At 38.0% G+C, this 14,510-nt stretch overlaps 1 protein-coding gene across 3 annotated transcripts in view; it reads right to left on the bottom strand.

Annotated features, from left to right (window-relative positions):
* HSDL2 (hydroxysteroid dehydrogenase like 2) overlaps positions 1 to 14,510 on the bottom strand; it is a 61,776-nt gene that overhangs the window by 32,654 nt on the left and 14,612 nt on the right. For all 3 annotated transcript variants that reach the window (XR_013388320.1, XM_077912923.1, XM_077912922.1), the window contains 3 exons: positions 12,186 to 12,300; positions 4,406 to 4,509; positions 3,597 to 3,695 (listed from right to left, as the gene is read on the bottom strand). Coding sequence is in view for 2 of the 3 variants with exons in the window: in XM_077912923.1 (XP_077769049.1) it covers positions 3,597 to 3,695; positions 4,406 to 4,509; positions 12,186 to 12,300 (318 nt within the window). In the remaining variant the exon portion in view is untranslated. The remainder of the gene's footprint in view (positions 1 to 3,596; positions 3,696 to 4,405; positions 4,510 to 12,185; positions 12,301 to 14,510) is intronic.

Below are 14,510 nucleotides of genomic sequence, written 5' to 3'. Positions count from 1 at the left end.
CAATCTATCCTTCCAGTACCTGGGACTCCCAATTCCCCTTACTTTGTTCCATTTTTTTCTATTAGATTACCACTGTCTACATACTTTACTATTATGTTAACCATCTATTGTATCTCTCCCAATTAAACTCTAAGTTCCAAAAGGATACAGCTTGTCTGTTTTGTTCTCTGATGTATATTAAACAACTAGAACAGAGCTTGGCACATAATAGGTGTCCAATAATTATCTGTTGTATGAATAAAATCTAAAATTCTTAAGAGTCAGACTAGGCTGTTTCTAACTTTGTTAACCCAGGATCCCAAAGACCCAAAGGTTAGGGGAGTAGAGCTGAGGAGGGAAAGACTAAGTGCAGATGACGGTAACCACTCTAAATAGTAAACTTTCATTCATGTTAGTACCCCTTAATATCTTATACTCAGGTAAACAATAAATTACCCTTGGAAGCATAATGAATAAATAGTGCAGAGAACTGTGCCTGGCATATAAAGATGTTTGGAAGATGAATGAATAGAAACAGTAAGTAACATAACAGAGGTACAAAAAAATGGGAAAATATTGTTAGGACTTTGTATCTGGGAGACCTCCCTTTCTAACTGCCTGCCTGAGTCTCACTACCGACAACAGCAAAGTGCAGTGGGAGGAGGAGGAGGCTGAGAAGGGAGAGAAGCAAAGTAAGTTGAAGAAGAACAGCACAGTAAAGCGTGAGCTTTTTAAAGTTTTTAACTGTGATCCATAATCAGTAATTCTTTTTACCAATATTACTAAGAGTACATAATATCTACATAAACACTCACAAATAAATATATGTTCATTTGTATATGAAACAATACTATCAGCAATGCCCCCTAATATTTTCTATCTTATTCCATTAGAAATAAAACAACAAAATTCTGGCTGCTACCTTCTAACTCAATTTCACAATCCACAAAATTGATTTCATGACTCGCCAATGAGTCTTGACGTGTACTTTGGAAAACAGCATAGAAGCCCTTTTCCACTTTCACCTTTTGCCCCACTGCAAAGATTATCACTCCAGAAAATCTTTAAAGAACTGTGTCTACCATGGAAACATAAAGGAAATGAAAAAGCGATAAAACATGGTTCTAATTCCACAGTGGGCCAGGGAAGAAAGAAATCTCAAATAGCCGAAGAAAACAATTTTTAAAAATTTATTCTTGGAGGGGATCCCTGGGTGGCTCAATAGTTAAGCGCCTGCCTTCGGCCCAGGGCGTGATTCTGGAGTCCCAGGATTAAGTCCCACATCGGGCTCCCTGTATGGAGCCTGCTTCTTCCTCTGCCTGTCTCTCTTATTTATTCTCTCATGAATAAATAAAATCTTTAAAAAAAAAAAATTGATTATTGGAGCCCTTAGAAGAAAAGTGGGGACTACAGAGGTGGTTGCAACAGCTATATTCTCCTAAAAGTTACATTAGAAACACGCCCCCATGCTCCATACATTCTCACCCACAGCCCCTCATTTCCCTGCCATCAATACTACAGGTCATTGGCCCTTTAACTTCTGCTTGAAGCTGACGAAACCCCTTCACCCCACAGACAGCAGATGGGAATAAGATAAAAAGAAATCCCTCAAATGTCCCTAAAGTAGAACTCTGGGTTAGTTTCACACTGTTATATGTCACAACTCAGTTCAAGAGTACTCCTAATACTATAAAATGCTGGATTAAATGGGTTTCATGGCCAACTCTTACCAACCTAGTCATCTATTTGTTGAAAAGGCTAAAAAAGTATCCACAATGCCTTGCACAATGTCTGCCACCTGGTAACTGTCCAATAAATATCTGTTGAGCAACAAATGAATAAACAATATTCCAGAAGGAAAAATAGGAATAAACAACATAAACATCCTTAGACAATAAAGAAACATGTTAAAAGACACAAGGGGGAAGAGATCTGGAAAACCAGAATGTTGGAAATTCTATAAATGACCTGATTTTTCAAGAAATCAGTGGCAAGGAAAAAAAATTAAAAGTGTAACTACTATAAGTGAAAAAACATACCAAACAGACGTACTGTGTTAAACTTGTTTATATCCTGATTTGAATAACCAACTGCAGAAAAAATATCTGATCACATGGATGGAGCTGGAGAATATAATGCTAAGTGAAATAAGTCAGTCAAATAAAGACAAATACCATATCATTTCACTCAAGTGGAATTAAAGAAAACAAATGAGTAAAACATGGGGAAAAAAGAGACAAACCAAGAAACACTCTTTAAAAAAAAAAAGATTTTTAAAAAAATTTTATTTATTTACTCATAAAAGATGCAGAGAGAGGCAGAGACATAGGCAGAGAGAGAAGCAGGCTCCGTGCACAGAGCCCCATGTAGGACTTGATCCAGGCATTCCAGGATCACGCCCTGAGCTGAAGGCAGACGCCCAACCGCTGAGCCACCCAGGCATCCCAATTTTATTTATTTATTTGACAGAACACAAGAGAGAGGGAGAGGGAGAAGCAGACTCCCCACTGAGCAGGGAGCTCGATGTGGAGCTTGGTCCCAGGACCTTGGGCTCATGACCTGAGCCCAAGGCAGATGCTTAACCATCTGAGGCACCCAAGTGCCCAAGAAACAGACTTTCAGGTATACAGAACAAACTGATTGTTAATAAAGGGGGATCTGGGTGATGGGATGGGTGAAAAGTGAAGCAGATTAAGAGTACACGAATCTAATTTTTAAAAAGATTTTATTTATTTATTTGAGAGTGACAGAGATAGTGACAGGGAGCACAAGTAGGGGAGAAGGGGGAGAAGAGGGCGAAGCTGGCTCCCTGCTCAGAGGGACTTGGGACTTGATCCCAGGACTCCAGGATCATGACCTGAGCAGAAGGCAGATGCTTTGCCAACTGAGCCACACAGGTGCCCCAAGAGAACACTTATTTTGATGAGCACTGAGAACTGTAGAGAACTGTTTAGTTACTATACTGAACACCTGAAACTAATGTAATAAATGTTAACTATATTGGAAATAAAATAAAAAAACTTAATTTAAAATAAAACAGATATAGGTAAGTATAGTAGTTGTCTATAACTTTAATATCCAAAAGCACTTCTATACCCTAGCCACCAACAGAAAATATAATTTTTAAAAAAACATACCATCTAGAATTGTGGTTGCCCCAAGATGAGACTTTTAAAATTATTAGAATACTTTTCCTTCCCCTATTTTCTTATGCCCTTCAGAATTCAATTGCTTCCATATTTCACCCACCTCCAACTTCTAAGTTTTAAAAACAGAGTTTCGGGGGCACCTGGGTGGTACAGTCAGTTGAGTGTCTAGTTCTTGATTTTGCCCAGGTCATGATCTCAGGGTTGTGAGATTTAGCCCCAAGTCAGGCTCCCTGCTGGGCAAGGAGCCTGCTTAAGATTCTCTCTTCCTCTCCTCCTGCCCCCGTCTCCCCACCACACTCATGCAGGCATTCATGCTGGCTTATGTGCATGCCCCCACAAGCTCGTTCTCTCAAAAAAGTTTAACCTATTAAAACTTGTTTAACTTATTTCCCCTCTATCCAAGATGTACCTCAAAAGTGTCAAGGGCAATAAACGAGAATCCAGTAACTGAATTTTTTAAGTACATACCTGTTTTAGGCCATAATGCATTGACTGCAATTTCACCCTTAAATTCTTCTGCCATCCCAAGCACACACATAGACATACCATACTTAGCAATGGTATAAGCTGAAAGAAACCACAAAGAATAGTACTTAATTAAGAAACTAAAAAAAAAAAAAAAAAACAAACAAACTAATTTGGGAGTATCGATAACCACTTTCTATGGCTATACTGCTAGAAAAATAAGAACAAAAAGTTGAAAATTTGTTTAACCTAGTCAATCAAAACAGGACTTCTGGTTTTGCCCTGTGGCTTTCTATTCCAATTACCTGTCCAAATTTTAGTGAATTATGTACAAAGGAGGAATATCTGATGTAACTATTTCAAAGGAGGCACCTTTATATAAATCTTGCAATTTAATGCATACTCACCTCAAATCATTAGTTTGTGGTGAAAGAAAAAGTACTTCATAGTTTCTAACCAATTTCATTGGAGAATAAGTTAAATACAATAAAACACACCCATTGGGACTTGAGGGAGCTTTCTGGAATGATGGAAATCCGTAACTTGATTTGGGTATTGGTTATACAGGTATATTCATTTGTCAAAACTTACCAAACTTAACCATTAATATCGGTGCATACTATTGAATGTAAGTTATGACCTCAATATTTTAAATTATAGGTAAAAGATTAAGAATCTAGTTTCCAATGTGCTGATTCTGCATAGAAAATTTAATGTTGAATGCTATGTAAAAATGGGATTACATTATAGATACACTGATTTAACACAAAACAAACTAACCAAACAAATCATCCCCTCAACATACCACCTACCACAGTGCTGTTTGAACCACATTGGATTTAAGTTCAGTGGTGGGCTGAGATTGAGGATATGAGCAATTTTACTCTTTTTCAAATAAGGAATGCATGCTTTAGATCTAAAAGCAAAAGAAAACACATCAAGTTAATAGCTTTCTAACAACTTCCCCACTTCAAAATTATATTCTATTTTTATTTTCAAAGATTTTATTTGAGAGAGAGTGTGCATGAGTGGAAGGGCAGAGGGAGAGGGAGAATCTCAAGTAGACTCCCTGCTGAGCACAGAGCCTGATGCAGGGGCTCCATCTCAGGACTCCAAGATCATGACCAGAGCCAAAACCAGAAGTCAGATGCTTAACCAACTGAGCGACCCAGGTGCCCCTAAAATTATGTTTTAAAGTACTTCTACAAAGCAACTAAACGTGGTCAGGAATCTGTAGGGTACTTTTGTGTTTACTTTTCTAGAATGAAGGTAGGAAAAGCAATAATTTTCATTCTTCGAAATTCTGCTTAATGGCCTGACAAAATGATCTGATGAATAAAAATACTCAAATCCTTGGCATATTAGCCTTAAATCCAACTGAGGTTACTTTCAACTACATCTTTCCAATTCTCCTCCCAAGAGACCAATACGTGCGTGCATGTGCACTCATAATTTTCAGTGAGTTAATGTCCCTGCCAACAGCATGGGCAGTACTATGGGTTCAAATCCTCTTTCTTCCCCTTCATTGGGTGATCTTAGGCAACATCTATTCTATTCTAATTCTGTTTTCTCATCAGTAAATGTTGGTAATACCTGCTACCATGTAGGACTGACCAAAGGATTAAAATGAGATGATAAACAGGAAATATTTAAAAGAGTGCATATGTTAAACATGAAATAAACAACTACTATTATTAGTATTACATATGCTGGCTTATCTCATCTTAGTAGGTGTGGTTGGTATTCCTACTATGATGGGACTGTAATTTAATAACACAACTCCTAATACATTCCCAAATTTAATTTGTACCAATATGTAATACAGTATGCCTTCGGGCATACTGCATATAAAAACTTAGCTTTTGGGGTCCCTGGGTGGCGCAGTGGTTTGGCGCCCGCCTTCGGCCCAGGGCGTGATCCTGGAGACCAGGGATCAAGTCCCACATCGGGCTCTCAGCATGGAGCCTGCCTCTCCCTCTGCCTTGTCTCTGCCTCTCTCTCTCTCTCTCTGGCTCTCATAAATAAATAAATAAAAATAAAATCTTAAAAAAAAAAAAAAGAAAATCTTAAAAAAAACTTAGCTTTTATGTTTAAGAAACTGTTCAAAAAAAAAAATTCAAAAAAAATAAAAATAAAAATAAAAATAAAAATAAAAATAAAAAATAAAAAAAAAAGAAACTGTTCAAAAAAGCAGGCAATTAATTTTTTTTAAAACTCAGGTTCAATATTTTTAATTAATTAATTAATTTTTAAAAAGATGTTATTTATTTATGATAGAGAGAGAGACAGAGACAGAGACACAGGAGGAGGGAGAAGCAGGCTCCATGCCGGGAGCCCGACGTGGGACTCGATCCCGGGACTCCAGGATCACGCCCTGGGCCAAAGGCAGGTGCCAAACCACTGAGCCACCCAGGGATCCCCTATTTTTAATTTATTAATGATTAAACTACACTGTGTTATTAAACTAGAGCATATTGTACCTTAAAAATTGTATAGCTTTAAAGTATTTGAAGTAGAAAGAGAAAAAAAGGAAAAAAATACTAGCTTTTAGTTTTATTTCACATTCAATTATTTCTAGGACTTTTTTTTTTTTTTTTTTTTTTTAAATTCATGATAGGCACACAGTGAGAGAGAGAGAGGCAGAGATACAGGCAGAGGGAGAAGCAAGCTCCATGCACCGGGAGCCTGACGTGGGACTCGATCCCGGGTCTCCAGGATCGCGCCCTGGGCCAAAGGCAGGCACTAAACCGCTGCGCCACCCAGGGATCCCCTATTTCTAGGACTTTGAACTAGTTGATTCTTCTCCTGTCAGTTTTTTTATTAACTAATGTACAACATTCTTACTACCATCTGCAAGGTCTTTTCAGGTCTAGAAACCAAATACAATCAACATCACTAAAGGGTTTTATATATATTGTTTTTTCTTTCCAAAAGTGTTTCACTTTCATGGGGTGAGCTGGGGAGAGGCAAACATTATTACAGCTGACATTCATTAAAACAATGAAGCTGCACCTCAAAATTTCAACAGGAAAAATCAAATCTATTCCAGGCAAAAAGACCATGACTACATTTTACATCCAAGGAAAAAGCTCATTTCATTTACATTATAAACATGGGCTTCTTCTTTGATCTATCTGACAAAACCTTCCTACCTGCACTCTGCCTGCCTGACCCTCAGCATTACTAATCCTAAGTCAGCTGCATTTTTAATAGCATCATGGCCAATTTTACATTTTAAAGACCATTAGCACCACACTTAAATACTAATAGTTTCAGCTAAATAGTTAAACTTACTGAAAATTTACTGTGGGCTAGGCACTGCACTTATTTCTATTACATAATTATTTTACTTAATTAGAGTTACAAGCTCAAATGCCTATGGGACATTTGAGTAAATGAATAAAGTGAGCTGGGTACAGGAAAAAAAACCTGTTCAGAAATACAATTAAAGTTTATTACTGAATTTCTGTTAAGTATTTAACACGATACAAACACATATAACACTAGAGGTTCTGTATTTAATTAAAACTTAAAAACACAAACTAAGGGTTTGCCTTCTACCTCATCTCTGCCTTCCAACCCTGTTTCTCTAAACCTGTGACACAAGTCACAGGGCCCCGGGTGCCAGGAATCAGGAAATAGCTCTAGATCCTTGCTGAAACCTCCCAAAAGGTCAGTTCTTTGGGCCTTTCCCCCATGCTCTCCCTGACGGTACTCCTCAAGCTTGCCTGAGAAAACAATCTATGCTTCCCTCCATGAATATATGGGTGTCACCAAATAAAAACAAAATGTTTATCAATTTTCTTTTATTTTTAAAGGTATGTATGTATTTACTTATTTATTTATTTCAGAGACAGCATGAGCAGAGCCCAAGGGCAGACGCCCCTCAATTTACTCTTTAATACCTTATAACTTTCACATAGAAACCAAAAACTGGCCACTTTTTCTTTGATCCAAAGGTCAACAGCAGGTCTTTCTTTTGGCATTGCAAATATGCCTTTAACTGGGAAAAATATTTAGTTCCGGGGTAACTGGCTGTGTCAGTTGGTAGAGCATGTGACTCTTGATCTCAGGGTCATGAGTTCAAGCCCCATGTTGGGTGTGAGCCTACTTTAAAAACAACAACAGGGGGCAGCCCTTATGGCTCAGCGGTTTAGCGCCGCCTTCAGCCCAGGGTGTGATCCTGGAGACCTGGGATCGAGTCCTGCATCGGGCTCCCTGTGTGGAGACTGCTTCTCCCTCTCCCTGTGTCTCTGCCTCTCTGTCTCTCTCTCTCTGCATCTCTCATGAATAAATAAAATCTTAAAAAAAAAACTCCTAAAATTAAAAAAAAAAACAAAACAAAACTGTTCCTAAATATAGGAACTTTCAACAATGAATAGAATTTTTGCTTTTAAAAAGAATTTTATTTTAGGGTAACTACTCCAGAGATATTTGTAGATCTGCTACTTCAATGTACTCATATTTAGTTTTTAGTACATGAATGCCCTATGGCTTATATGTTCCATCTATAATTCTCCAACTACACAAGCAGTATTCATTGAGAAAGGTACCTGAACAAGGTTAGTTCATTTGCTTATAGTCTGAAATCAGGGTTTTTTTTTTTTTTTTTTTTGCTTTGTTTTGAACTGAACCTTCAAACCTGACAACTGCAGAAATGTAGTTTAAGCCATCAGTTTCATTCTTGGAAAACGATCATGGTACAGGAAAGGGGCCAGGTTGTTCTTGCCAAACAGGCTTTCCAAAGACAGAATTTCACAAGGAATGAGCAATGAGAATCAGACATTTGTGTTTATGTTAGTCATAATGTCAACTGAAAAAGCTAAGTCTTTGATCCAATCTTTGTATGGGAATTGAGTTGGGAATTCTCTCATGGGTGACAAAAAGAGAGTTGATTTCTTTCAAATTAAAACTAAAATCTCTTCAACAATATATCATAGCCACATAATCTTATAACAGAGCAGATGATCATGTTTGTAGTCCATATCAGTAAAGCATTTAACTGTGGTTCAAACCAAAGAAATGCATTTAGTCCTTAAAATTCATAACATAGTCCATTTTTAACTTTTTATTAAGAGCAATTCCCAATGAACAATATGATGAACAAAATTATTTCTGCATCTCTGTGAAACATTTCTACATTAGTTTAGTAAGTTTAAAGTTAACACTGACCATTGCAATAGCGCTGTCTATAGTTATGTTACCACAATTTTGACAAATCTACATTAAACATCCTTTTTTTAAATTTTTTATTTATGGGGATCCCTGGGTGGCGCAGCGGTTTGGCGCCTGCCTTTGGCCCAGGGCGCGATCCTGGAGACCCGGGATCGAATCCCACGTCGGGCTCCCGGTGCATGGAGCCTGCTTCTCCCTCTGCCTGTGTCTCTGCCTCTCTCTCTCTCTCTGTGACTATCATAAATAAAAAATTTATTTATTTTATTTTTTTTTTAAAGATTTATTTATTTATGATAGACATAGAGAGAGAGAGAGGCAGAGACACAGGCAGAGGGAGAAGCAGGCTCCATGCACCGGGAGCCCGACGTGGGATTCGATCCCGGGTCTCCAGGATCGCGCCCTGGGCCAAAGGCAGGCGCCAAACCGCTGCGCCACCCAGGGATCCCCTACATTAAACATCCTAAGACATTTCTCAACATTTAAGAAGTCACTTCTATGCTCATGTCATGAATACTAGCCTAAAAGTGTTTTTAATCACATCAAAATTCTGCCGATACCTTAAATAAATAAAACTTGGTGAGTAGAATATTTAGATCTGTGGCTCCATCATTTAAAATCAAAATTACCTCAAATGATTTAACTTTCACAAATCATGTCCTTCTAAGCCTTAATTCAACATGCTGAGCAACAGTTAGGTTAGGTTTATATTTTTAAATGCTTGTCTAAATGAGTGTTTATATTTAATCAAAATTCTTTCACAAAGTTACCATCTGTAAAAGATTTTGAGGCCCAGACAGTTTCTTCATGTAACACATGACTGCGTCACAGAGCAGCACTGCTTATTTTATTTGAAAATAAACACAAATCCTATTGAAGTGTTAGTCCTTTTTCTACTTAAGTTTTTCACCACAATCTTTTCTGTATGTTTGCCATAGTTCTTAACTGTGGTTTGATTCACTGTGGTTTCCATTCAAAAACGATATATACTTTACATAACGAATTTATAAAAATATGCCCCACATCTATAAAGAAGTAAGCTCTCACTCATTTTACTTGAACATATGGCCCTCTTGGCATATGTCTCATTTTCTCACTTCAGACAGACACATGGGTATGAGAAATATTTTACTTCCCTCTTTAAGAAAAACAGAAGGACAAGCACACAAGATGAAAATGGTCTGTCCTTAGCTTCAGGTGTCTATTAATCACACTGTAACATAACAAAAGGCTAATTAATGCTAATGCCTGTAATGAGGCAGTTGATACTCTGCCACTCAGCTATAGCAGCTAACTGCTGCCACGTGGGTGTGCTGCAGCAGCCAGGTTTTCCAACATTTCAAGAAAGCCACAATTCCAGATTTTTGTGTAAATCTGATCATTTTCATATGGGCAACTAATAAAATTCTGAACTAATAAAGGAGCTAGTAAAAACACATTGTTTCACATTGTGAGGGCCCAGTTTTGCAGACCCAACAAAATAGATTTCCAGACTAACAACAAAGTTTACATTTAATCCTCATGGCCAACCCTATGACTTACTTCATCATCCCATTTTAACAAATGAGGAAACAGAATCTGCAAGAAGTTACCTGCACAAAGTCATAGATAACACATACTCAAAGGAGTCTAACTCCAAAGCCCAAGGTCCTTCAACCACCGATTCTATGTATACATGTGAAGCAAATACACAGAAGATACATACAAAGCAGACAAACAAGTTCTATGCTAATCTTTCCTTACATCCACATGAAAAAAATGACAGAACCTGAGGGTAAATAAACAGATAAAAAATGGACAAAAAAGGGGCAGCCCAGGTGGCTCAGCGGTTTAGCGCCATCTTCAGCTCAGACCGTGATCCTGGAGACCCGAAAATGGAATCCCATGCTGGGTTTCCTGCGTAGAGCCTGCTTCTCCCTCTGCCTGTGTCTCTCCCTCTCTCTCTCTGTCTCTATGAATAAATAAATAAAATCTTAAAACAAAAATTTTTTAAATGGACAAAAAAGAGTGGGCTGTCTGGAGGCATGTGGGTGGCTCAGTCAGTTAAGCATCTGTCTTTAGCTCAGGTCACAATTCTGGGGTCCTGGGATGAGCCCGGCATGGAGCTCCCTGCTCAGCGCGGAGCCTGCTTCTCCTTCTCCCTCTGCCTCTCTCCCTCTGTCTCTCATGAATAAATAAAATCTTAACAAACAAACAAACAAACAAACAAACAAAACAACTAGATTGTCTGATCAATCCAGAACAGATTGAGACTACATTTGGTCTCATTCTGTATTCTCTATTTCCTGATATTCCTGAAGACAGCATTAGCCTTTTGTTACATTAAAATATGATTCACAAACACTTGAAACTAACATAATGCTATATGTTAACTATACAGGAATTAAAATTAAAAATAGTAAAAATGAAAAAAAAAATGTGATTCATAATGAGGTTCCTGTTATTTACATAACTACAACCAGTGTTTTTCAGAGGAAGGAAAGACTACTGCTGATTTGAATAATCAGAAGAGTTGTTATGTATGTATATATTGATTCATGCAAATGTTTGAAAATGCTTGAGCTATAGGCTTTATTAAATTCATAGAGAAAAGGGACTCTGAATAAAACTATTTATTTATTTTAAGATTTTATTTATTTATTCATGAGAGATACAAAAAAACAGGCAGAGACATAGACAGAGGAAGAAGCAGGCTCCCCATGGGAAGCCTGATGTGGGACTCGATCCCAGGACCCCGGGATCACAACCTGAGCCAAATGCAGAGAGATGCTCAACCACTGATCCACCTAGGTGCCTCTGAATCAAACTACTTAAAATACCATTTACTGGGGCACCTGAGTGGCTCAGTTGGTTAAGCATCTGCCTTCAGCTTATGTCATAATCCCTGGGTCCTGGAATGGAGCCCCACAATCGGCTCCCTGCTCAGCGGGGAGTCTGCTTCTCCCTCGCTCCCAACCCCCCCTGCTGTGCACACATGCTCTCGCTCTCTAATGTATAAATTTTTTAAAAATCTTAAAAACAAAATAAAATACTATTTACTGATTTAGAGCACTTTTAGTCCTTTATAATAACTGACTAGGTTTTATTCATTCATTCATTTATTTTTAAATATTTATTTATTTGAGAGAGAGAATGCATGTATGTGTGAGAGCATGAGCTTGCGTACCCAGCAGGGAGGAGTAGAGGGAGAAGAAGTGAGAGTCTGAATCAGTCTCCATGCTGAGCACAGAGCCCATCATATGGGGCTTGATCTCATGACCCTGAGATCAGGACCTGAGCGGAAACACTTAACCGACCTTACCATCCAGGTGCTCCATAAATGACTAGGTTTTAAGCTGTATTATTATTCTGGTGCAAATCTGTTTACAACTAGTGCTCTGAGAACACACTATAAGGTTCTCCCCAACCACTCTAACTTACGTCAGATAGGTGCCTCTGGTGTTGACATTCATCATCAAATCGACTCTCTTCGTAGGTGTTTCCAATGTATTGGTCAAGCTAATAGCACTGGCATTATTCACCAAAATATCAATTCCTGTTTTCAAATAATACATTTCCTGTTAACATAATTTAAATTTTATAACAGAAGAACATTTATTCTATATAGTTGAACCCTAAGCTGGTTCGCAAATACTTCTTTTAGATAATAAGACTAACCCACCAATGCAAGACCTGATGATTTTCACTAACAAAATGGAGAAAGCCAACTACCAGAACTCCATGTGAAAATACGAGGAGGATTAATCCTTGGTAGTTTGTAGCTTCCATTTCTATTTGTTCTCTTACCTTCTGGTCTTCCCTCCTTGCCTCCAAGAACCTTAAGTTAATTGCCTTAAAACCTTCCCTCCTCCCTAGCATCTTTCCAAGGCCTTCTCTCCTTCCAAGCTTACTTCCAAGGTCTCCCTTCTCTCTAAGACCCTTATTTAAATAAAAGGGGTCCTTCCTGGCCTTGGGGAACTGGGAAAAGAGAAAAGACCTAGAGTGAATTTTCAATTCTAGGCAAATCATCAAAGTTTAAGTAATTCATACACAAAATAAAATTAATCTAGAATAATCATTATTTATGCATATTCTGTTACAGTCTCTCTATATGTAACATATTTTGTTTAAAAGTTTGGTTACAAGTTTTGTTAAAAAATGTTAAATGAATATAGTAAAAATACAAAAGTATCTTAAACACTTCTATTTCTACATGATTCATAATTCTTTTTAAAGGGCACTTAAGGGCAGCCGGGTGGCTTAGCAGTTTAGCGCCGCCTTCAGCCCAGGGCATGATCCTGGAGACCTGGAATGGAGTCCACATCAGGCTCCCTGCATGGAGCTTGCTTCTCCCTCTGCCTGTGTCTCTGCCCCTCTCTCTCTCTGTCTCTAATAAATAAAATATTTAAAATAAATAAATAAATAGCATTTAATATTCCATCAAATAAAAATATGACAACTTCTGCTGGGGTTACACCGTTGCAATAAACATTTTTTGTTATCCCCTTAACTTTGCCATGCCTCTCTCTCACAATATGTAGATAATCGTATAAATAAGGCTGTTATACTCACTATAACATTTTAGTCATAAGCACCCTTTCTTCATATGTAGTATTTTAAAATCTTCATCACATTTTCAGTCCCCAATTTCTATATTCTTTTGTATAAAGTCTGTGTTGCTAATATTTTAAAATGTGTCCTTCGGGGATCCCTGGGTGGCGCAGCGGTTTGGCGCCTGCCTTTGGCCCAGGGCGCGATCCTGGAAACCCGGGATCGAATCCCACGTCGGGCTCCCGGTGCATGGAGCCTGCTTCTCCTTCTGCCTATGTCTCTGCCTCTCTCTCTCTCTTTGTGTGACTATCATAAATAAATAAAAATTAAAAAATAAATAAATAAATAAATAAAATGTGTCCTTCGAATAACTTTGGATTCAACCAACTATATTACATTGTACAGCTTTGTTATAACAAAACTCAAGTAAATCACCTGTATATCTGAGATGAGTTCTAAATCCTGTGACTACCAACTCTTTAGAATGAACATAATGAAAGTTGCCTTCCCAAGTAGCAAAGACCTGTGAAAATAATTTTTAAATCCAGACTACCCATGTTTCTGAATGAAAGCTCTTTGGCTGGGATAAAACAGAGAAAGAAAATTGGAAAGCAGAAATTTCTGGGCTTTAATTCTTCCAAGATATTTCAATTTGGGTCTTTAAGTTCTCTGTGCTAACAAGAAGAAATTAATTTTTGAGATTTCAGGACGCCTGGGTGGCTCAGCAGTTTAGCGCCTGCTTTCGGCCCAGGGCGTGATCTGGAGTCCCAGGATCGAGTCCCACACTGGGCTCCCTGCATGGAGCCTACTTCTCTGTCTACCTATGTCTCTGCCTCTCTCTCTGTTTCTCGTGAATAAATAAATAAAATCTTTAAAAAATAATAATTTTTGAGACTTCAATTTCTCTGTAAGAGCCCAATACTGGCAAGTGGAGGTACTTTCCATTTGGACACTCTAGCATGTTACTCGGCTTTGCCATCATGTACTATATAATGTATAACTTTCTGGTGACCCAGGATAGACAGAGTTATCAAGAATAGAATTCAAGATGGGAAGTCAGCTGAGTGAAGTAAGTCAGTCGGAGAAGGACAAACATTATATGTTCTCATTCATTTGGGGAATATAAATAATAGTGAAAGGGAATATAAGGGAAGGGAGAAGAAATGTGTGGGAAATATCAGAAAGGGAGACAGAACGTAAAGACTGCTAACTCTG

The sequence above is a fragment of the Canis aureus genome, chromosome 10 (genome assembly GCF_053574225.1).
Source record: "Canis aureus isolate CA01 chromosome 10, VMU_Caureus_v.1.0, whole genome shotgun sequence".
NCBI lineage: Eukaryota > Metazoa > Chordata > Mammalia > Carnivora > Canidae > Canis > Canis aureus.
Note: the sequence above shows the minus strand (reverse complement) of the source record. Positions and strands in the feature narration are given on the sequence as shown.